The sequence below is a fragment of the Heptranchias perlo genome, chromosome 11, assembly GCF_035084215.1.
Source record: "Heptranchias perlo isolate sHepPer1 chromosome 11, sHepPer1.hap1, whole genome shotgun sequence".
Taxonomy (NCBI): Eukaryota; Metazoa; Chordata; class Chondrichthyes; order Hexanchiformes; family Hexanchidae; genus Heptranchias; species Heptranchias perlo.
This window is the reverse complement of record NC_090335.1, coordinates 15,251,326-15,274,368: the sequence shown is the minus strand read 5'-3', so window position 1 is coordinate 15,274,368 and position 23,043 is coordinate 15,251,326. Positions and strand designations below refer to the sequence as shown.

At 41.9% G+C, this 23,043-nt stretch overlaps 1 protein-coding gene across 2 annotated transcripts in view; it reads left to right on the top strand.

Moving 5' to 3' along the window:
- The window catches only part of cab39l (calcium binding protein 39-like), a 73,844-nt gene extending 51,691 nt beyond the window's left edge, over positions 1-22,153 (top strand). For both annotated transcript variants that reach the window (XM_067992594.1, XM_067992592.1), the window contains 2 exons: positions 9,549-9,692; positions 20,987-22,153. In XM_067992594.1, coding sequence (XP_067848695.1) covers positions 9,549-9,692; positions 20,987-21,175 — 333 coding nt within the window. In that variant the 3' untranslated portion in view covers positions 21,176-22,153. The remainder of the gene's footprint in view (positions 1-9,548; positions 9,693-20,986) is intronic.
- Positions 22,154-23,043: the final 890 nt, after the last annotated feature.

Below are 23,043 nucleotides of genomic sequence, written 5' to 3'. Positions count from 1 at the left end.
TCCCTGGTTGGTTCAATGACGTACTGTTTTAGGCAACTGTCTCGAATGCATTCCATGAATTCGTCCTCCAGACTACCTTTGCTAATTTGATTTGTCCAGTCTATATGAAGATTAAAGTCCCGCATGGTTACTGCATTACCTTTGTTACAAGCTCCTATTGTTTCATGATTAATAATTTGTCCAACGGTATAGCTACTACTAGGGGGCCAATAAACTACTCCCACCAATGTTTTTCTACCCCTTGTTATTTCTTATTTCCACCCATACTGATTCTACTTCCTGATCTTCCGAGACAAGATCCTTTCTCACCATTGTCCTTATGTCATCCTTTATGGTTAGGGCTGCACCCCCTCCTTTTCCATTCTGCTCGTCTTTCCTAAATGCATGTACCCTGGAATATTTAGTTCCCAATCTTGGTCACTTTGCAACCATGTCTCTGTAATGGCTATTAGATCAAACCCATTTATCTCTATTTGTGCAACTAATTCATCTATCTTGTTACGAACGCTCCCTACATTCAGATAAAGAGCCTTTAATTTTGACTCTACCACTTTTTCCTGCTTTGACTTTATTTGCTGATGCACTATTACCGGTAAGCTGTCTGTGTCTTCCTGCCACACTCTGCTTATCATTACCCAAATCACTACACTGCTCTGTTGCCTTGACTTTTCTCATTTAGATTTCTAAATTTCCCTTCACCTGACACCTCCTGCCCCCTTTTTAGTTTGAAGCTCTATCGACTGCCCTAGTTATTTGATTTGCCGGGACACTGGTCCCAGCCCAGTTTAAGTGGAGCCCGTCCCAATAGAACAGCTCCCTCTTTCCCCAGTACTGGTGCCAGTGCCCCATGAATTGAAACCCCTGTCTCCCACACCGCTCTTTGAGCCACGCATTTAACACTCTGATCTGTTTCTCCGTGTGCCAATTTGCACGTGGCTCAAGTAGTAATCCAGCTTCGTGAAGTAATTATCTTCATCTGGTCTATTCAAAATAATGTAAACTTGTATCTAAGTGTGCAATAAAACATTGTCTACAAGCTTTGAGCATTTTAGTGCACTTCTGTAATGCTCTAAACAGTAAATTACCACTAAAACACTCAATGGTACCCCATGTTGTATTTGTGTTTGAGAATTGGTCGACTATTGTACAGTGCCACTGATTTGGTTGCACATAGGCAAGACAGACAGAGACCCATTGCAGTTTAAGTCCTCAAGTCTCTATTTTTAATATTTATTTGAGATTTGAGGACCTTCTGATTTAATTTTGGTGGGTTGGGAGTAGAATCCATGGGTGACTAGAAATTGCCATGGTGGAGGAAGCATTCACAGAGACAATGCATTGTTTGTATGCAAATAAGTTTCAGTTAACAGTTTAACACAGCTTTGTTCTGAAAATAATTAATTTTAAGATAAAGGACTAGGTAACATATGCAAATAGATTTATGTCTAGCATCTAGTTGAGGTTCAAGAATTATCATTTTAACTTAGTGACCTTTATTCAACTGTGCAAGATGCCATGATTTTCTGTATCCAGATAAAATATCAAAGGGTTTGTGAGAAATGGTTTGGATAGTGAGTTTCCAGTTCTTCTAAGTCCATCAAGGTGGATGCTGGAGGCTCTGTGGTGGCGAGATGAAAAGTTGTGTCTTGTATTATAGACAGTGGTCCCAATTGAGTTACCAAAGTGTTACATCTTTGTTGCTTTTGTACCTAAAGGGGTATAAGTTTAAATTTTGTAATTGAGTAAAATCTGTTGCATTGATTTCCTGCCCTCTTATTTTTAATAAATTTGACTTGTAGATTATAGCCTAAGTTCCATGGTCCAATGGTGTTTATTCTGCAATTCAATGAACAAAACACAGAAATGAGGGTTTCTGTTCAACCTATGGGCAAAGGTACATTACCAGATACCGTACATGTAAAGTCACACTGTGGTTCGTAAGGAGTGTGTGCTCACTTACGACACTGGTCTTTGGTGTTGGGCCCAAAGGAAATAACTAGTGGTGCCTTACAAACGTAACAGGTTCAATTGTACGATTTACCAAATGGGAAGCTCCCAATCTTGGGTTGTTGTGGACAGTTAAAGATGATTTTGCCAGAGGTTTCGGAAAAGGTTGCAGCCTTCAGGAGGTGCTGCATGGTGGACAACTGTGGTGGTGATGCCTAGATGTACAGAATCTGATTTCCTATTGGTCCTTGCTTTCTGCTGTAGTTTGTCTTTTTTTAACACAAGTCAAAATTGAAGTTTACAAATCTCTCCCTGGTCCTCCCACCTCCTCTGTGCAATCTCCTTCAGCTCTACTTCCCAGTCCATGCCCTATGGTCCACCTACTCAGTGCACCCCCCCCCCACCTCATTTGAAGTTCCTCACTTCATGGTAGAGCTCTCAGCAGTCTTGACCCCACTCTTTGGATTCTGTGGCTACTTTCCTCCCTGCCTCTTAAAACCTACCCTTTTGGGTTCCTTCAGCCAACTCTAATGCTCAGTCTGTATGTCTCCTACGTGAAGCACCTTGGGATATTTTATTAAGTTAAGGGGGCTGTATAAATGCAGGCTGTTGTGCCAATGCACGTGCATGAATTTTTCACAAGTGCTGTTAGTGCAAAGATGGGTTTGTAACTCTAGCAACTGACAGAAACAACTACTACTGAAACTTGCATTAATTTAGTCTCTTTAATGTAACAAAATGTCCCTGGCCACTTCACAGTTAGGGGTCAGGCTCAAGCAGGAGCATAGGGCTATTAAGAGGAGGTTGGCCAAAAGTGTGATCAAAGAGAGAGGTCTTAAGGAGGCTTTTGAATAGATGTAGCAAGGGGTGAGGATTAGCGAGAGAGTTCCTGATTGTGGGGGCAAAATGGCTGAAAATTCGTGCACTGATGGCAGAATGAAGGGAGGGGGAAAAGCACAGCAAACCAGATTTGGAAAAGACAGAATTTGCATTTATGTAATGGCTTATCACTGTTCTGCAGGGAACCCAGCTACCTATTTGTTTGCAGCAAATGAGATGAATGACAGTTTCTGTTTTTGTCTTGTTTTTGGCGGTGTTGGTTGAGGGATGCATGTTGGCCAGGACACCAGGAGAACTCCCTGCTCCTCTTCAAATTATGTCAATGGGATTTTTTACCAATCATGAAGAGGGGGCCTCGGTTAAACATCTTGTTTTGAACATGGTGCCTCTGACAATACAGCACTCCCTCAATACTGCACTAAATTGGCAGCCTAGGATTAAGCACTCCGGTATTAGAATTGGACTTGAACCCATAACCCTCTGACTCAAAGGTGAGAGTGCTACCAACTGGATCAAGCTGACTGTTCAGAAGCCTGGAGGGAAGTGTGGATGCAAGCAAAAACACAGGGCTGGAGGAGATTGCAGTTGTGAGGAAGTGTGAGGTCAGTGAAGGATTTGTAGACAAAGATCTTGAAGATGATTCTCAGAAAGATGAGGAGCCAATGCAGGTTGATAAGGACAGCAATGATAGTGCCCTACAGAACAGTGACAAGCCATTACATAAATGCAAATTCTGTCTTTTCCAAATCTGGTTTGCTGTGCTTTTCCCCCTCCCTTCATTCTGCCATCAGTGCACGAATTTTCAGCCATTTTGCCCCCACAATCAGGAACTCTCTCGCTAATCCTCACCCCTTGCTACATCTATTCAAAAGCCTCCTTAAGACCTCTCTCTTTGATCACACTTTTGGATGCAGGTGACTGTACGAGACCAGCCCTGTCAAAGTCACCAGTGATATCCTCTGTGACTGTGACTATGGTGCATTATCTTTGCTTGGCTTTTCCCCGATGTTCGATTAAGGGGAGTGTCAATGAGTTGGAGTTTGTGTAGGGTCAGTTAGATTGTATACTTTAAATTGTGACTGGATGATTCTAGACAATCATTAGTCACTCTTACATGGCATTGCACATGGGGAGTTAAGATCAGGTGAAGCAGGGTTAGAGGGCCAGGGGATAATTACATCAGGGCACATAGATGTAATTCACTTCCCATTTTAAAGTCAGGCATTTTGTCCTTATTTTTATGTTGCCATTATAAATTTCCATGTCCATATTTATAATGGAAACTATATGTAGAATTGTCATGGTATGATTACATCCCCAGTGCTGCTGCTGCTTTGGTATCTCCAATAGGGAGGGTGGCATTATAGCGTGACAAGTTTACATAGGCAGTTTCCACTATAAAGGTGAAAATAGGAATTTATAATGGAAATAATTGTTGACCGGAAACGTATAGACGTGTCTTCAAACAATGAAGTGTCAAAGCAGCTAATATTTCAGACAATGTTAACCTTCTGCACTACTGTCACACATCAAAACAGTATTGTTACTTTGATCGTGATTGACTGCCCTACCTTCAAAAGAATTGGGTGTTTAGATTAGAGAGGACCTTTTAACTTTAGGATTTTTGGATGATTGCCTGTACACAAGAACTGTATAAACATTTCTGTATTCTCCCCATAAGACAGTGATAGTTGAGGAGACTAAATCACAGAGAGACTGGAAGGGCAATCTAATAGAGGAAATATTTTCTGGGCTTTTTTCTTAAACTGGAGAAGCCTGAAGCTTGCAAACAGTAAATTATCCCCTTGCGGACTTTTTTTTTAGGTTCTTCTATGTTCATTTTATATTGTGCTGTATACTATTTGCCTTATGTCAACACTGCTGTAAATTAATTTTAAATCCCAATGACTTCCATCAGTCTGCTTTCTGCACACCCACTGTATTGAGACCAGCCTAGACAAAGTCACCAGTGATATCCTCTGTGACTGTGACCGTGGTGCATTATCGTTCTTTGACTTCTCCCCGACATTCAATTAAGGACAGTCGCACCATCCATGGGATTCCCCTTTATGTAGTCCCACACCACCCATCTGTACCAGCACATCGCCAGCAATCACCATGTTCGCCCCTGTTCTTTTCCTCACTTAAATGTTGCTGTTTTCCGACATCATCCATAAGCATGGGTCAGTTTGCATATGTAACTTTACCTCTCCACCACTTCCCTCAAGCCCACAACCATCTCTATGACTGTTGTCAAGTTGCAGATGAGCCAGAATTTTTCCTCCAGCTGAACACTGGAAAGACTGAAGCCTATTTGACCCCTGCTGAAAGATCCAAATCTTTGCAGTTGACTCCATCTCCCTCCCAGACTGCTTTCTGAGGCTGCACCAGATGGTCTGCAGCCTCGATATCCTGTTCGATGCAAAGATGAATTTCAAACCCCATACCTGGCCATCTACCTCCTAAGCATAATCTACCTAAGATTGTACCTCATTCCCACTATAGCTGAAACCATAATCCACGCTTTTGTCATTCCCAGACTTAATGGCCTCGATTTTAACCCCCCACCTCCCACCAACGGGCAGGAAAGGATTGGGCGAGGGGTTAAAATCCTAATAATTTAAATCCCACTGTGATCCTGGCTGCCATAATATTTGCTGAATCAGGCCTTTGACAAGGCTCCGCTAAAAACAGGTTGGGGCCTACTTAAGAGTCAAAAGTCACGGCCCGATGACGTAATTTGCGCCTTGACATAATTTTATCAACGCAGGGGGAGTTCCGTACTGTCTGCTGCCCGGCAGGAGGAGCCTAATGGCCAGAAGAGGCCAAGGCAAATTTTTAAACTTTACCCCTCTTTGAATCCTTTGTGGGCCAGGAGGAGCAGGCTCCTCAAGAGTCATTGGCCCTCCCCAGCTCCGGCATCCCCACCGCGCCCCCCCCTCCCCCAAGCACCCCACCCCGGCGATCTCCAGGTAATACTCAGATACAGCATCGCCCAATCGCAACGCGAAAAGGTAATGCCCAGCCCTTCCCAGCTCCAAAAGCGCAAAGAGAATCCCCAGGCGCCTCCACGTCACCCCATATCGCGTAAAGGGAATCCCTGGGCCTCTTCCCGATCACATAAAAAGAATTCCCATGCCTTTCCCTGATCTCAATGCGATTGCACTGATTCTTCCCCCCCCCCCCCCTTTCACCCACTAACTGCTGGGGACCATTCCCATGGGTCCCTTGCTGCGGCCAAATTTGTGTTCCCCCTCCTGTCAGCCAGGTAGTGAATCCAGCTGTATGTCAGGCAGGAGTCCGGGAAGTTTTATTCAAATGAGGCCCTGCTATTAAGATTGACCTTCTCAAGTCCTACCAGTTCAACTCTATCATCATCCCTTCTAATGGTCATTTATACTTTGCTGTGAAGCTCTATGTTAAAGGCACTTTATAATTGTAAGTTTGTTGTAAATAATTTGATTACTTGTTTTATCTTGTATGAATCTGGCTAGTGTGTGATATTTTCCGTCTTTTTACGAGATGTAGTGGGAGCCCTATGTTGCGTTAAATAACTTGCTGAAAGCTAGATTAATTGCTAGACTTGAGCTATGTCAATTCTGGCTGGAGCAGAAAGTGAAAGGTGCAGATTTGAGATGATATGGGACATTGAACCGCTTATAGAAAGTGGCGTATGAAGAGCCTGAATTGTATTAAGAACCAAGCACCATTCTGTTTTTTTTTGCTACTCGCAGTGTAAGTGATAGTGAGTAAGATGAAACGGGAAAAAAAGGATGTATGACGGATGTCAGGTCGATAACACAAGTGAGAACCAGGCAGAATATAGAAAGCTCAGAGGGGAAGTGAAAAAGGAAATAAGAGGGGCAAAGAGAGAGTATGGCAGCCAACATAAAAGGGAATCCAAAAGTCTTGTACAGGCATGTAAACGGGTAGTAAGAGGAGCGGTGGGGCCAATTAGGGACCGTAAAGGAGATCTACTCATGGAGGCAGAGGGGATGGCTGAGGTACTAAATGAGTACTTTGCATCTGTCTTTACCAAGGAAGATGATGCTGCCAGAGTCTCAGTAAAGGAAGGTATGGTTGAGATACTGGATGGGCTAAAAATTGATAAACAAAAGGTACTAGAAAGGCTAGCTGTACTTAAAGTAGATAAGTCACCCGGTCCGGATGGGATGCATCCTAGGTTGCTGAGGGAAGTAAGGGTGGAAATTGCGGAGTTACTGGCCACAATCTTCCAAACATCCGTAGATACAGGGGTGGTGCCAGAGGACTGGAGAATTTCAAATGTTACAGCCTTGTTCAAAAAGAGTGTAAGGATAAACCCAGCAACTATAGGCCAGTCGGTTTAACCTCAGTGGCGGGGAAACTTTTAGCAACAGAATTAACAGTCAGTCGGACGAGTGTGGATTGATCAGGGAAAGCCAGCACAGATTTGTTAAAGGCAAATCGTGTTTAACTAACCCTAATAGAGTTTTTTGATGCGGTAACAGAGAGGGTAGATAAAGGCAATGCAGTTGATGTGGTGTATATGGACTTTCAAAAGGCGTTTGGTAAAGTGCCGCATGGCAGGCTTATCAAGATCGTGGCCCATGGAATAATGGGGGCAGTAGCAGCATTGATGCAGAATTGGCTAAGGGACAACAGGAAACAGAGAGTAGTAGTGAATGGTTGTTTTTTGGACTGGAGGGAGGTGTATAGTGGTGTTCCCCAGGGGCTGGTGCTGGGACCACTGCTTTTCTTGATCTGTATTAATGACTTGGTCACAATTTCAAAATTTGCAGATGATACAAAACTTGGAATGGTAGTAAACAGTGAGGAGGAGAGTGATAGACTTCAAGAGGATATAGACAGGCTGGTGGCATGGGCGGACATGTGACAGATGAAATTTAACGCAGAAAAATGTGAAGTGATCCATTTCGGTAGGAAGAATGAGGAGATGCAATATAAACTAGAGGGCACAATTCTAAAAGGAGTACAGGAACAGAGAGATCTAGGGGCATATGTGCACAAATCGTTGAAGGTGGCAGGGCAGGTTGAGAAAGCGGTTAAAAAAGCATACGGGATCCCGGGCTTTATAAATAGAGGCATAGAGTAGAATAGTATGGAAGTTATGATGAACCTTTATAAAACACTGGTTTGGCCACAACTGGAGTATTGTCCAGTTCTGGGCACCGCACTTCAGGAAAGATGTGAAGGCCTTAGAACAGGTGCAGAAGAGATTTACTAGAATGTTTCCAGGGATGAGAGACTTTAGTTACATGGATAGACTGGAGAAGCTGAAGTTATTCTCCTTGAAACAGAGACAGTTGTGAGGAGATTTGATAGAGGTATTCAAAATCATGAAGGGTCTAGACAGAGTATATAGCGAGCAACTATTCCCATTGGCTGAAGGGTCAAGAACCAGAGGACATAGATTTAAGGTGATTGGTTCTTTTGCCAAAGATGAAGAACTTTTTTACACAGCGAGTAGTTAGGATCTGGAATGCACTGCCTGAGGATGTGGTGGAGACAGATTCAATTATGGCCTTCAAATGGGAACTAGATAAGTACTTGAAAGGAAAAAATTTGTAAGACTACAGGGATAGGGCAGGGGAGTGGGACTAGATGGATTGCTCTTGCATAGACTCGATGGGTCGAATGGCCTCCTGTGCTATAACCGTTCTATTTTTCTATAAAAGTGGTGTTATCTTCATTCATTCATTCATTCATTCATTCATTCATTCATTCATACATATATTCATACATATATACTACCTACAAAAACAAGACCGAGAAAAGACCATCGGGCCTATAGATGCTCTCCCTATCCATAACTGTGCACCTCCCTATCCCTCACTGATGCTAACTGCTGGGGAAGAGAAAGAAGCTCTGGCCATTTTCAGGAGAAACTCCGGGAAATTCTCCGACTGTCTAAGGCAATTAAGCAAGCTCCAGGGAGCCGTGGTTACCCATGGCACATTTAGCTAACCACACCCCTCTTCCCCAATTACCAATCCATGATGTCACAATCTCCTTATGAGCAAAATACTGTACAGTCATGGGAAAGACCACTTCCATCTGTCGGAGTGGTCCAAACGTCAGACTTCTTACCAGCTTTACCTCTCAACAGCCCTGAGTGCCGAAAACATATACATTGCTCTCTTGGAATCTATAACGTCCTCTGCTCGCACTGCCTCTTGTGGTTGTGCTATTCCACATAGTCATCACCCTTTATGCGAAGATATTAGTTACATCTTAGCTTCATATTTGCCTTTTCTCATCTTGGCATGAATTCATGTCCCTTTGGCTTAGAGCTTCTTTTCATATTGATCATCACTCGGCCATCCAGTATCAGTTTTCTTTAGGAGTTTAAATGTCTCAATAAGATTACCTGTAAGCCACATCCCTGGCACCTTTTTTTATTCTTGTAGCAAGGGTAACCAATCCCATTCATCAACTTAGCTGCCCTTCTTTGTACTGCCTCCAAGGTCAAAAAGTCCTCCACGCTCCCCAACCATGATATGGTGCCCAGAACTGTACAAATCACCTAAGGGGACAGACAAGTACTTTGTACAAACTTATCACTTGCTGGGACTCTTGTTTTACTCCTGCTATCACCATCGGTCCAGTTTGTCTTGAACTATTGCTATGAATGTGTTTTGTTTTATTGGGGGAGTGAGAAAGTTAAACAATGGATCCATAAACTTGTGAATCTATTTGGAATGGAATATATTGTGTTGTGTACTGTTCTTTGACATTTGGTCTATCTGTTTCTTTTCAAGCTTGTAGGAGAGCTGCTTTTGGACAGACACAATTTTACAGTTATGACAAGGTACATCAGTAAACCTGAAAATCTCAAGCTCATGATGAATCTCTTAAGGGACCAAAGTAGGAATATCCAGTTTGAGGCATTTCATGTATTCAAGGTGAGTGGCTATGATTTTTTTTAAAAAGACAAGCAGGCCCAGAATAGATTTTTAAATCGATAATTACTTGTCGCATCAAAAAATGGCTCATTTTGAATAATTCATCCCTTTCAGTCCTGATGGGAATAAACTTTATACCCATGACTGTATGATGGAGGGGGTTACAAAAGAAATAAATAACCTTATCCCTGTGATTTTTAAATGGAGTGAAGAGACTATTTAATTATGTTATGACTTGAATGCATCCTATTGTGTTCATACAGGCAAGATGTACCAAGTATCCAACTATCCATGCACTCCAGGTTTAAAACGTTCCACCAAGGTATTGCTGCTACAGAGGGTTACTAGTTACAGGATACTGTGGTTTTGCCACCAGTAAATTTGTAATGATTCTAGCTAATTGTTTTTCAGCCATCTAGGCCCTAAGCTCTGAAATTCCTTCTCTAAACTCCTCCACCTCTTCCTTTTAAGACGCTCCTTAAAACCTACTTCTTTGCCCAGCTTTTGGTCACCTGTCCTAATGTCTCCTCCTTTGGCTCGGTGTCAATTTTTGTCTGATTACGCTCCTGAAGTACCTTGTGACATTTTACTGCATTAAAGGTGCTATATAAATGCAAGTTGCTATTGTTAAGTGGACTGATATTAGTCGATCATTGGGGTATTCTGGTGGCTTAATAGATAAAGCTACTGGTTGATGTAGCACTGTGCCATACAGTCCAAAATGTCAGGGGCTTGATTCACAGTCAGTGCTTAGTTTCCTGAGTTTGGGGAGGGCAGCGGTTGGAGTGCTGCGATCATCCATGGTGCCCTTAAACTAGGTGGGGAGGAGGAAAGAGAGGGAAATCAGAGTACACACTGTCTGATTATGAAGCTGAAAACACAGGTGCGGATGTTGTAAGATCAGGATTGAATGTGATGTGTGTGCCCTCCCTCCTAGTGAAGAAACCTGATGACACTCACTGCCTAGGCCCACATACGGAAAATGACCCCTTGGGTGAGATATTGGAATGATGCTTTAGAGCCGCACTCCAGTAATCGTCAGCACATTCAATGAAGCCATTTTTAAAAAAAAAACTATTGACTGGTTTTAGTTTTGCCCAGCTCTGCTCTTCCAAATATGAAGAGAATGTATAATTAGGCCTCTTGTGTTACATAGAGAAATGGGGTTTGGTTTCCACACTTCATCAATTCTTCTGGCCAGCACAGGCTTGTTACGCCACTCATGGGATAATGAGTTGAATGAGTTTCTTCCTGCCCTTTCATTTGTGTTACTTACTCTGTGATTACTTCTCTTTAAAGCAACTTCTACAGTGCTTTAAACGTAAAAAGAATCCCACAGTGCTTCACGAATGCACCATGGGAAATGGGCAGCAAGCCAGGAGAGGGTAGAACAATGATGGGGAGCCATTGTAGTTCAGCAAGGAAGGGAGATGTTGGGCAAACGGAACCTAGCGTTGACAGGATATGTACAGCAGGGTTTGGCCAGTGTTTACAGCGCTGACTTAACCTCTACAGTACTACTGATGAATTTTGTCATCAGGGTATGATTAAGCTGCTTGTGCTGCTAATGAGACAACCCAACCTGCATTTGCACTTTAAAAAATACATAAGTTTACTGGATTATGCCTGATGTAACCTGGACCTAGATTGACTGAAGAACAGGATCTCTGCTAATCAGAGACCAGATTTTCTGATTTTTTTTTAAGAAAAGAAAAAGAATGGAGCAAAGAGAAGATGGGATGAGCAGAAGTGAAGTGTTTGAAATTTTTAAAGTTTTGTGTAGAATTGTGTTGGAGCTTATTTTATTTCAGTTGGCATCAATGTAGCTTTTTAACTGTAATATTAGGGTTTATTTCAATGTTTGTGAGTTGAAAATCTGTTTTTATTTAAAGGCTTGGAAGCTTAGAATTCTCTGGACCTGCTGACACTCGTTTTTTTTTAAATCTAGTTGTATTATGTATAGAATAAAACTATTTGAGCTGCAATTAACCTCCAGCTTTAGTTGCTGTTTTTAAATGGAGTTTCACACTCAGCTTAATGTTCAGTTCCCGAGTGTATTAAATGCTTGCAGCAAACAATGGTTGGGTGTGTGTGTTGTCTATATACTGAGGGTGGAGTGTGCATTCATTACCTTGTCACTTTGTGTTTATTTTGCATTAAACAGCATCCTTCAATGGGAGTTGTTTTTGCCATGTCATTATTTAGCCATCCCCCACCTTGATGCAGGCGCTAACTCATTCGGGTTATTTTTAGATATATTTTGTTTTGAAACCCCTAAGGTTTCTGAGAAAACGAGTTGCAAAATTAAAACTAGAGCATTGGTAAACCAAGCAACAAAATCATCTTCATAGATGCTCCTTAGCAGAGCTAAAATCTCTGAGCGCATGACCTTTTCAGGAGTTTCTCATTTAGTTCAGTTTTTGTGTAATGCAAGCCTGGATATCCTTTATTTGGTTGAGGCTAGGTCAATTCAGTCAAGTCATTGTTCATATTAAATGGAACAGTGCACCCAAAATCTACCCAACATAGGAGTAGTTAGTGCAGAAAAAGCAGATCACTTGTTTCATAACTATTTCTTGTAAAAATGTCTTCACCAATGTTTGAGGTAAAACTGGACTATGTTTGAGTAGATGCTGCTTCCTGTTCATGTTTTTAACCAGCAAATTGAAAACGACAGCATGCCTGCATTGCCCTGGAAAGAAACTTTTTTCTTCTATCTTGCAATTAGTGAAAGCACAAAGCACTTTTCATATCCAGTGTCATAACCAGTGATGGGTGTGAGTTATGGAGATGATGGAGACAGTGTGCATCAGAAATGTCCATTGGACTGAGGCAGTCGCCTGTTTATCACTAACCACAAACCACAGTATGATTTTTATCTTAATGGGCTACTGCACCAAGTTTCTGATTTTTATTTTTCTATCTTTCCCCGTCCAAGGAGTTTGCAAGTCCAAATGTTCTTATTCATATTCTCTCTCATAAGTGTAAACACTGCAGTCTCCCTGCTGCAGTTTTATCCTAAAGTGCAGTTATTCCTCAAGCATGCTGAATCATCAGTCTAGTGATGGAAGTAAATTGCAGGAGGGAAGTCATGTCATTTTGGTGGTGTTTTTTTATTCGTTCATGGGATGTGGGCATCGCTGGCAAGACCAGCATTTATTGCCCATCCCTAATTGCCCTTGAGAAGTTGGTGATGAGCTGCCTTCTTGAATCGCTGCAGTCCGTGTGGTGAAGGTTCTCCCACTGTGCTGTTAGGTAGGGAGTTCCAGGATTTTGACCCAGCGACTATGAAGGAACGTCGATATATTTCCAAGTCGGGATGGTGTGTGACTTGGAGGGGAACGTGCAGGTGGTGGTGTTCCCATGTGCCTGCTGCCCTTGTCCTTCTAGGTGGTAGAGGTCGCGGGTTTGGGAGGTGCTGTCGAAGAAGCCTTGGCGAGTTTCTGCAGTGCATCCTGTGGATGGTGCACACTGCAGCCACTGTGCGCTGGTGGTGGAGGGAGTGAATGTTTAGGGTGGTGGATGCGGTGCCAATCAAGCTGGCTGCTTTGTCCTGGCTGGAGTCAAGCTTCTTGAATGTTGTTGGAGCTGCACTCATCCAGGCAAGTGGAGAGTGTTCCATCGCACTCCTTCCTGACTTGTGCCTTGTAGATGATGGAAAGGCTTTGGGGAGTCAGGTGGTGAATCACTTGCCGCAGAATACCCAGCCTCTGACCTGCTCTTGTAGCCACAGTATTTATGTGGCTGGCCCAGTTAAGTTTCTGGTCAATGGTGACCCCCAGGATGTTGATGGTGGGAGATTCGGCGATGGTAATGCCGTTGAATGTTAAGGGGAGGTGGTTAGACACACTTGTTGGAGATGGTCATTGCCTGGCACTTGTCTGGCGCGAATGTTACTTGCCACTTATCAGCTCAAGCCTGGATGTTGTCCAGATCTTGCTGCATCAAGCACGGACTGCTTCATTATCTGAGGGGTTGCGAATGTAACTGAACACTGTGCAATCATTAGCGAACATCCCCATTTCTGACCTTATGATGGAGGGAAGGTCATTGATGAAGCAGCTGAAGATGGTTGGGCCTAGGACACTGCCCTGAGGAACTCCTGCAGCAATATCCTGGGGCTGAGTTCTTAAAACTGTGTAAAATAAGGAAAATGCAAAACTACGCCCTGTTAAAGGTTGATGTGCATTTGTGATGGTACTCTACAGTACTGGACTAGCAACCCAGAGTTTGTATGTTCAAATCCCATCATGGCAAGTTGTGAAAATAAATTTAGTAAATCTGGCAATTTGTGGACTAGGACCAGAAAAAAAAACAGTAGCCTACAAGGGAGGTAACCCCTACTCAGTCTGGCCTTCACATTGCTAATCCACAGTATGTGGTTGATTCTTAATGCCCTCTGAAGTGGGCCAGCAATTGCCTCAGTTTTAAAGCAGTTGCTTTGGCCACCAACACCTTCTCAGGGCAACTGCAGATGGGCAGTAAATTCTGCTGCACCAGTGTTGCCCACATCCTGAGATTAAAAATTGTGTAAAGTACAAAAGCATCTGTTTGAGTTTCATTTCCTGTTTTTGAATTTTAAAAATGAAATTCATTTTTTTGGAGCTCCCATGGCACAACTTGAAGAAAAGCAGGGAATTCCCCCCCCACTGTCCAGGCCAATGTTCCTCCCTCAACCAATGCCATCCAAAACTGATGATGTAGTCAATCGTTCATTTGCCGTTTGTAGGATCTTGTATGCAAATTGCCTTTTGCTGACATGTAGGTGCCAACCATCCGTTGTTTGCATGGATGGTCATGGATGCCCTGAGCGAGAGGGAGCCATGATATCAGCTGTTCTCGGCGGAGTGCAGAGGGTGTGAGAATTGTGAGCGCAGCGCACCTGAGATTGTTTTACATTTTGATGGATCAAGGATGATGGCAAGTATCCTTGTGTTCAAATCCCCCTATTGCCTTGCCCTTCCCTATTTCTGTAACCTCCTCCCGTCCTACAAGATCCTGCGCTCCTCCAATTCTGGCCCCTTGAGCATCCCCGATTTTCTTCGCTCCATCATTGGCGGCCGTGCTTTCAGCTGCCTAGGCCCTAAGCTCTGAAATTCCTTCCCTAAACCTCTCCGCCTCTCATTCTTCCTTTAAGTCACTCCTTAAAACCTTCCTTTTTGACCAAGTTTTTGGTCATCTATCCTAATGTCTCTATGTGGCTTGGTGTCAAATTTTGTCTATCATCGTTCCTGTGAAGCGCCTTGAGGTGTTTCTACTTTGTTTAAGACGCTATATAAATCCAAGTTGTTGTATGCAACCGGGGCTACAAATGGTTAATTCAGTCAATGCAGCAGAGGGCTTAAGGAAGAGGACAATCTAATCTTTGCACTCCCAATAAAAATTCAATTAAAACACAGCATGAGGATGCATCAAATTTATATGATGATAAAGCAAGATAACTGCAGATGCTGGAGATCTGAAATAAAAACAGAAAATGCTGGAAACACTCAGATCCAGCAGCATCTGTGGAGAGAGGAAGATAGGGTTAATGTTTCAGAATTGGAAGATATTGCATCTGATAGTTGTGTAATGTTAGGTGTTGAAATGGCCCAAAGCACAAGCAATAAATAATTGATATCAGTTTAATTGGTATGGTGTATTATACAGGCCCCAGTTAACAGGTTTTTATAGAGTTATGATATCTATTTGCCTTTTTATATTAAAATCTGCAAAGGAATGCAGGGTTTTCTATTTTAATTTCTGCATTCTATTTTGGTCATGCTTGCCACAAAAATCATTATTTTATCACTGCCGTCTACTTAATGATCTACCACACCTCAGTCTACAATACCAAGGGATGACTGGTGTGTTTGTTCAAAGAATTTATCACTTATGATCAATATATCAATCAATGCAGCGGGACAATTTCAGTTTTAAGCATATTAAGGGTTTTTTTTATCTTTATTCTTGGGCTGGGGTAATGCTGGCTAGGCTGCATTTCTTGCTCTGAGAAGGTGATGGACCTTTTCCTTGAGCTGCTGCAGTCCTTGTGGTGCTCCCATTGTAGTGTTGGGTAGGGAATTCTAGGATTCTGATCCAGTTACAATAAGGACTGGCAATGTATGTCTAAGTTAGGATGGTGTGTGACTTGTGGGGGACTTGGAAGTGATGGTGTTCCCGCAACATTGCTGCTCTTGTTATTGGTGGTAGAGGTCGCAAGGGAGAGAGATGCTGTGGCAGTAACAGTGGTGAGTTGCTGCAATGCATCCTGTAGATTGTACACACTGCAGCCACAGTGCGCAGGTGATGGAAGAGGTGGATATTGAGTCCAGTGGCAGAAGCACCAATCAAGCACACTGCTGTGTCCTGGATAGTGCGACTGCATGTAATATTGGGAATAGCTGCAACTTAAGCCAAGATATGTTCATGTGCTCGCATTTTCATGGGTGGGGCATTGCAGGAAAACAGTCGTGTGATTTTCACTGATTTGAAAACATCCCACTCCCAATGTTATAATTTAACTTCAGATTTAAAGGCTTGTGCATTTTATAAAAATTGTTTTCAATCGTGAGTAAGAATGTACGGAGTAAGTTGTGCATTAAAGAGACTTATTTACATATATCATGTCTATCAGAAAGTTTTTGAAGTGTTGTGGTGAATTGCTTTAAAGTGCAATTGGCTATTGTGTAGTCAGATGCAGCAGTCAATTAGTCCACAGCAGGACACTACGAACAGCAGTGAGAAGAACGACCAATTGATCTGCTCTGGTGGTGTTGGGTCAGAGAGGAATGTTGGCCAGGACAGCAGGAGAACTCCCACCTCTTTGAATAGTGTAACGAAATTGTTAACGTCCACATGAACCCCTGGAAACAGACCAGAATGTCCGTTTAGATTGAGCCTCGGTTCCTGATGTGGGGCTTGAACCCACAACTGCATAGTAAAAATAAACATCTGGTTAGTCGAGGAATAAGTAACTGTGTTTCGATGTACCATTTATAATGGCATCGTAACCACTTGCAAGAAGACTGGAAAGTGCATTTGGAAACTCAAGCCACCAAAAAGGGAAAGTCCTTTAGATTTCTTCTTGTGCGTTTAAACGGGAAGGAAGGGAAATGCTGAGTGCACTCCAGTAGGATTTACAAGCAACTTTGGTTATGTATCAAATCAAAATAGTATCTTCAAGTGATTCCTCAAAAGGGGTTCTCATACATTAATTGACTTATTTCATATTCATAAATTCTGGCTTTTCACTCTGAGTTCAATTCCCAAAACAAGGCCCCTTTTCATGCAGTAACTTCTACTTGGGGTGAGACAAGGCCCACCAAGGCTGTCCTCCAACTTCTGCCAAAGCCACACTGTAGTCACCTAAATGACAAAAATTGCAATTGTGTTCCAGTGAGGTGGACCATATGCATTTTTGTTTCTCTTTGCAGTAGAGCAGAGCAGTTAAACACTTTGCCCAGTGCCTGGCAAAAACTGAGAAAGCTGATGGCAGTCATGGCAGGCTTGTTGGGAAGTTGGAGCTAGGCTAATTTAGTGTCTATTTTAATACACACATTTACGTAATTGCGCGGGTACTCTGGTCAAGGTGTGCTGCTGGTGGATTAATATTACAAATGAAGGATAGCGTAGGATATGAAACTTGTATGTGTACTTCAGACGATAGTGTTTTTCTCTACTAATGCTTAATGTTAAAACAAAAAGCCCCGATTTACAATGTACAATTAACTCCGTACCTTTGTTCTCACCCTAGAATTTTAATACCAGTCCATTTCTCATTCATTCCTTTATATAGGCATAACCCTTACGTATATAATACTGCTCCTGATAGAAATTACTACCAATTAATTGTTCACTGCAGTTAATATTATATGGTTGTTGACTTGTAGAAGTTATTATGCATAAATTTCTGGCTTTGTACTTCAGAAGCTGTAAAAACATTTTGGGGCATCCTGAGGTCGTGAAATTGTGCTTTAGGGATTGAGGCACAAAACAAAAATTTGTAGAAATCCCGATCCTAGTAGAACACTCATTAAAGCATGACTCCAGCAAATTAGTCGCATGTTTATCAGGATTTGGCTACAAACTGCCTGAGAGTTCAAGGCACTTTGTGTTCTGCCGTACGTCAGCCTGAAACAGTTGCATTTGATTTGAAATCTTTTGTCTTTTATTCCAATTATTGATTGGTGTGTTACTTCAAAAGTATTTTTGTAATGGCCTCTAATTAGTCAATGAAGTAATCACTTACAGATTCCTCAAAGTTTATTTCTTCTGCGTTTCACCCACCCCCCCAAGTCTAGTCACCCATTGCCATAGTTTGACAAGGGAGCTCTGGGCTGCTGTCATCTATGCAGCTGCTGCCCTCTGAGGCACTCATGGTAGGTGCATTCCTTTTGAGAAATGCTGCATATGCCAGTTTTGCTTCCCTCTGAGATGGGAAGTGTGGTTGGGGACTAGCCCACAGCATCTGGTATGGTGTCTCAGGGCAGTTGAGCTTTTTGTGCTTGGAACATAACTAACTTGGGCCATCTTGTGAATGAGTTATCCTTTCACTATCCAGGTATTTCAGCCTCAATGAGAACAACCAGTTAATATCAACATAAGAGATTTTAAAACACTCTTGCTTGGTTTTATAATCTGAAAACTGCTATATGTCTTTTTTTCAAAAATTAATTTTAGCAGCAAAACTGAAAGTTGTCTTCCTTTCATTAGAATTGACCACAGTCCCATATAAATACCACTGCAAATCCGTCATAACAAAGCAGGGAGCCCTCTTGGTGGCGAGAGCTGAAAGTAATGTTCATTCTAGCTGGAATTTTATTCTGCCTCCCTGATGTGTTGTAGAGAGTGATGTGAGGGCTGGATTTCCTGGTTAAATTGTTGGTGTAAAGTTGCCTGCTGTTCTGTTTAATGTGTCTGTTGCCCAGTGTCCTACCAGAGGAAATGTAACCCCTTTGTCTTCCTATAGCCTCAAGTTTCATTGTATTGCCAACCTCATCCAAAGTTTTAAAATGAAGAAGGAAATGAATGGAATGGTGTGAACAGTTTGCGCTAAACCACAAGACAACTAGGGGGTTTGATGAGTTAAGGAAGCTGCAAGCAGCTGGACAAATAAGTCCCCATGTTTAGCATGTTAAATTCCCAGTTAGTGCAGCAAATCAAGATTTGGTAAAACATTTAATAAAAAATGAAAAAAATTGAATGGGTGAGGAGGGGTAAGGTGGGCATGGATTTGGTGCCATGGCAAGAGGAAAATTTTTTAAAAAACATAGAAACATAGAAACTAGGAGCAAGAGTAGGCCCATCGGGCCTGCTCTGCCATTCAAAATGATCATGGCTGATCATCTAACTCAGTACCCTGTTCCCACTTTTTCCCCATATCCCTTGATCCCTTTAGCATTAAGAAATATATCTATCTCCTTGAATACATCTAATGACTTGGCCTCCACTGCCTTCTGTGGTAGAGAATTCCACAGGATCACCACCCTCTGAGTGAAGAAATTTCTCCTCATCTCTGTTCTAAATGGCATACCCCGTATCCTGAGACTGTGACCCTTGGTTCTGGACTCCCCAGCCATCGGGAACATCCTCCCTGCATCTAGTCTGTCTAGTCCTGTTAGAATTTTATATGTTTCGATGAGATCACCTCTCATTCTTCTAAACTCTAGTGAATATAGGCCTAATCGACCCAATCTCTCCTCATACGTCAGTCCTGCCATTCCAGGAATCAGTCTGGTAAAACTTCATTGCTCTCCCTCCATGGCAAGGACACCCTTCCTCAGATAAGGAAACCAAAACTGCACACAATACACCAGATGTGGTCTCACCAAAACCCTGTATAACTGCAGTAAGACATCTCTGTTCCTGTACTCAAATCCTCTTGCAATGAAGGCTGACATACCATTCGCCTTCCTAACTGCTTGCTGCACCTGAATGCTCGCTTTCAGCGACTGGTGTACAAGGACACCCAGGTCTCGTTGCACCTCCCCTTTTCCCAATCTGTCACCATTTCAGATAATCTGTCTTTCTGTTTTTACAACCAAAGTGGATAACCTTACATTTATCCACATTATACTGCATCTGCCATGTGCTTTCCCACTCACCTAACTTGTCTAAGTCACATTGGAGCCTCTTTGCATCCTCCTCACAGCTCACATTCCACCCCAGCTTTGTGTCGTCTGCAAACTTGGAAGTGTTACATTCCGTTCCCTCATCCAAATCATTGATATATATTGTGAATAGCTGGGGCCCAAGCACTGATCCCTGCGGTACCCCACTAGTCATTGCCTGCCACCTGGAAAAAGACCTGTTTATTCCTACTCTCTGTTTCCTGTCTGTCAACCAATTCTCAATCCATGCCAGTATATTCCCCCCCAGTCCCATGTGCTTTAATTTTACACACTAACCTCTTGTGTGGGACCTTATTAAAAGCCTTCTGAAAATCCAAGTACACCACATCCATTGGTTTGCCCCCATCTATTCTACTAGTTACCTCCTCAAAAAACTCCAGTAGATTTGTTAAGCATGATTTCCCTTTCATAAACCCATGCTGACTTTGTCCAATCTCATTAATGCCTTCCAAGTGTTCTGTTATCTCATCCTTTATAATAGACTCTAGCATTTTCCCTGCTACTGATGTTAGGCTAACTGGTCTGTAATTCCCTGTTTTTTCTCTGCCTCCTTTTTTAAATAGTGGGATTACATTTGCCACCCTCCAGTCTGTAGGAACTGTTCGAGTCTATAGAATTTTGGAAGATGACCACCAATGCATCCACTATTTCCAGGGCCACATCCTTTAGTACTCTGGGATGTAGATTATCAGGCCCTTGGGATTTGTCAGCCTTTAGCCCCATTAATTTCCCTAGCACTTTTTTTTTACTAATACTGATTTCCTTCAGTTCCTCCCTCTCACTAGACCCTTGGTTCCCTAACATTTCTGGGAGGTTATTTATGTCCTCCTTTTGTGAAGACAGAACCAAAGTATGTGTTTAATTGTTCTGCCATTTCTTTGTTCCCCATTATAATTTCCCCCATTTCTGACTGTAAGGGACCTACATTAGTCTTCACTAATCTTTTTCTCTTGACATATTTATAGAAGCTTTTACTCAGTTTTTATGTTCCCTGCTAGTTTACTCATACTGTATTTTCCCCCTCTTAATCAATCTCTTTGTTCTCCTTTGCTGAATTCTGAACTGCTCCCATTCCTCAGGCTGTGCGTAAATAGTACACATGAGATCTGGACATCACAGGGTAAGCTGGATTTGCCTACTTTATGAATAACTTGCATGTTTATCTCTTGCTCTCCCCTCTAGGTTTTTGTGGCAAATCCTAATAAAACACAACCCATCCTGGACATCCTGTTGAAAAACCAGACCAAACTGATAGAGTTCCTCAGTCAGTTCCAGGCAGACAGAACGGATGATGACCAGTTTAATGACGAGAAGTCCTATTTGATCAAACAGATCAGGGATTTGAAAAGACCAGCGCCTCAACAGTCCTAACACATTTGGTTAGAAGCAGCGTCTATGGATGGAGCTTTAACTATTTGCTGCACCTGTATACAATTTGATTACATTTCTTTGTAGGGAAGGGATTGTGTAGTAACAGTAACTCACTTCTAATATTTATATATAATAAAACTAATTTTATTCATGCATATTGTCTTTCAGAGTGCCTGTATATTAGTTTTTTTTTCTCCTGCATCTATGGTTGTATGTGGGTTTAGGAGTTTACATACTTGTACAGTAGCAGTGATTCTTTGCCCTGCTAGTTTTAAAAATTTTCAGGTAAGCATCTTTGTATGGCTGGGGTTAGCATGTTGGTGAGTTGGCTATGGCCTCGATGGGTTTGATCTCACTTGCTACTGTATTACTATGTAAATGAGGTTATTTTTTATTTTGAGTAAGTTTATTACTATGGATTAGGGAAAGTCTGCAGTACTACCTGTTCACAATGGTAAGTGGGCAGAGCTTGCTACTTTTGAGATGATCTCTGATTAGCTTTAAGGATGGGCTTCCTAAATCTCCCTAACGTGATCCCACTGAAAAGCACCCGCCACATTAGCCCTACATTAGATTAACTAGAGACTGAGGTATTTAACCTTGTTAAACTTCAAGAGCAGACACCCTATGTCTGTGTAAACCTACTCATTTTTATTGTGAACAGGTCAGCATAAAACAGATAAAGAATGATTGGTGAATATTTTCTTTAATAGCTATAAAAATGAAACTATGTCCCAATCATTTTTTTTATTTACTTGGAAGGGGTCAAGCTGTAATTTAATTTTGTGGTTGCACATATCGTTTTTCTTTCCAAAACGTGTAATTGTACATATGTGGTTGCATTCAATGAATACTTGTTACACTGTATGGCTGCAGTTATAAGTAACTGCTCTGATGGTCAACTTTTCACAAAATCACAAATACAGCCTAATTTGAGTACTTTTTAAATAAAAGATATTAAACTTACGAAAAGCTTAATTTGGTTTTTTGTTTTAAATGATTTATGCTGTATGTTTGCCAAACTGCTTCACTTAGTTTCACTTTTAAAGATGTAACATGGATTCTGTATTATTTTGAGAGGTCATTAATTCTATAAATTGCTAATCGTGTTCAATTTTTTTTTACACTTCAGAATCAGATGATTTGGGGGAATTCTTTCTGTACTGCTACTATGAAGTTGTGAAACATTGTACCAGCCTGACTAAGGCAGTTATTACTGAAGAAAATTATATAGAGAATACTTCAGATTAAATTGATAAAATGTTTATTCCACTGGTGAATAACTATACAACATTTGTGTGGACATAGTTGAAAAATTAAAAAGAAAACTTGCCTATTAAGACTACAGTTCTGGTCCATTATGGTGCTTTTGTATTGTATGAGAGGATGTGTAGTACTGTGAGCAAACAGTGCAGAATTTCTCTTAAATTTAAGGCATCACTTAATCTTTTGCCAATCTCCTCTTCCACTTGATTTGGTTCTCCCCCTCCCCTCATTCATATAAGAAACTGAGAATGTTGGCAGGCTATTCTCAATCTTAAAACAAATTCCCCCCCCCCACCCGGCCAGAGGTGCTGACTCATGCTGGGTTACAGTTCCATGGGCAGCGAGGGGAGTCGTTGTAAGGAAGTTGCCCTATCTACAGCTGGTACCAATGAATTACACAGCTATTCATTTTTTAACCAGCCTGGGAACTTTCTGCAGCATCTGTTTTGATGCCACAAAGATTCTGATTCTATAAAGTTTGTTTTTTAAAAAACTGTTTTGTAATAGACCAAATCCCAGTAAATGTCAATAGTGCAGAGATTGTAAGTTATCAGTGCAGCAGGAAGATATGTGGGAATCTTTCCAAATGCAATATATAGACA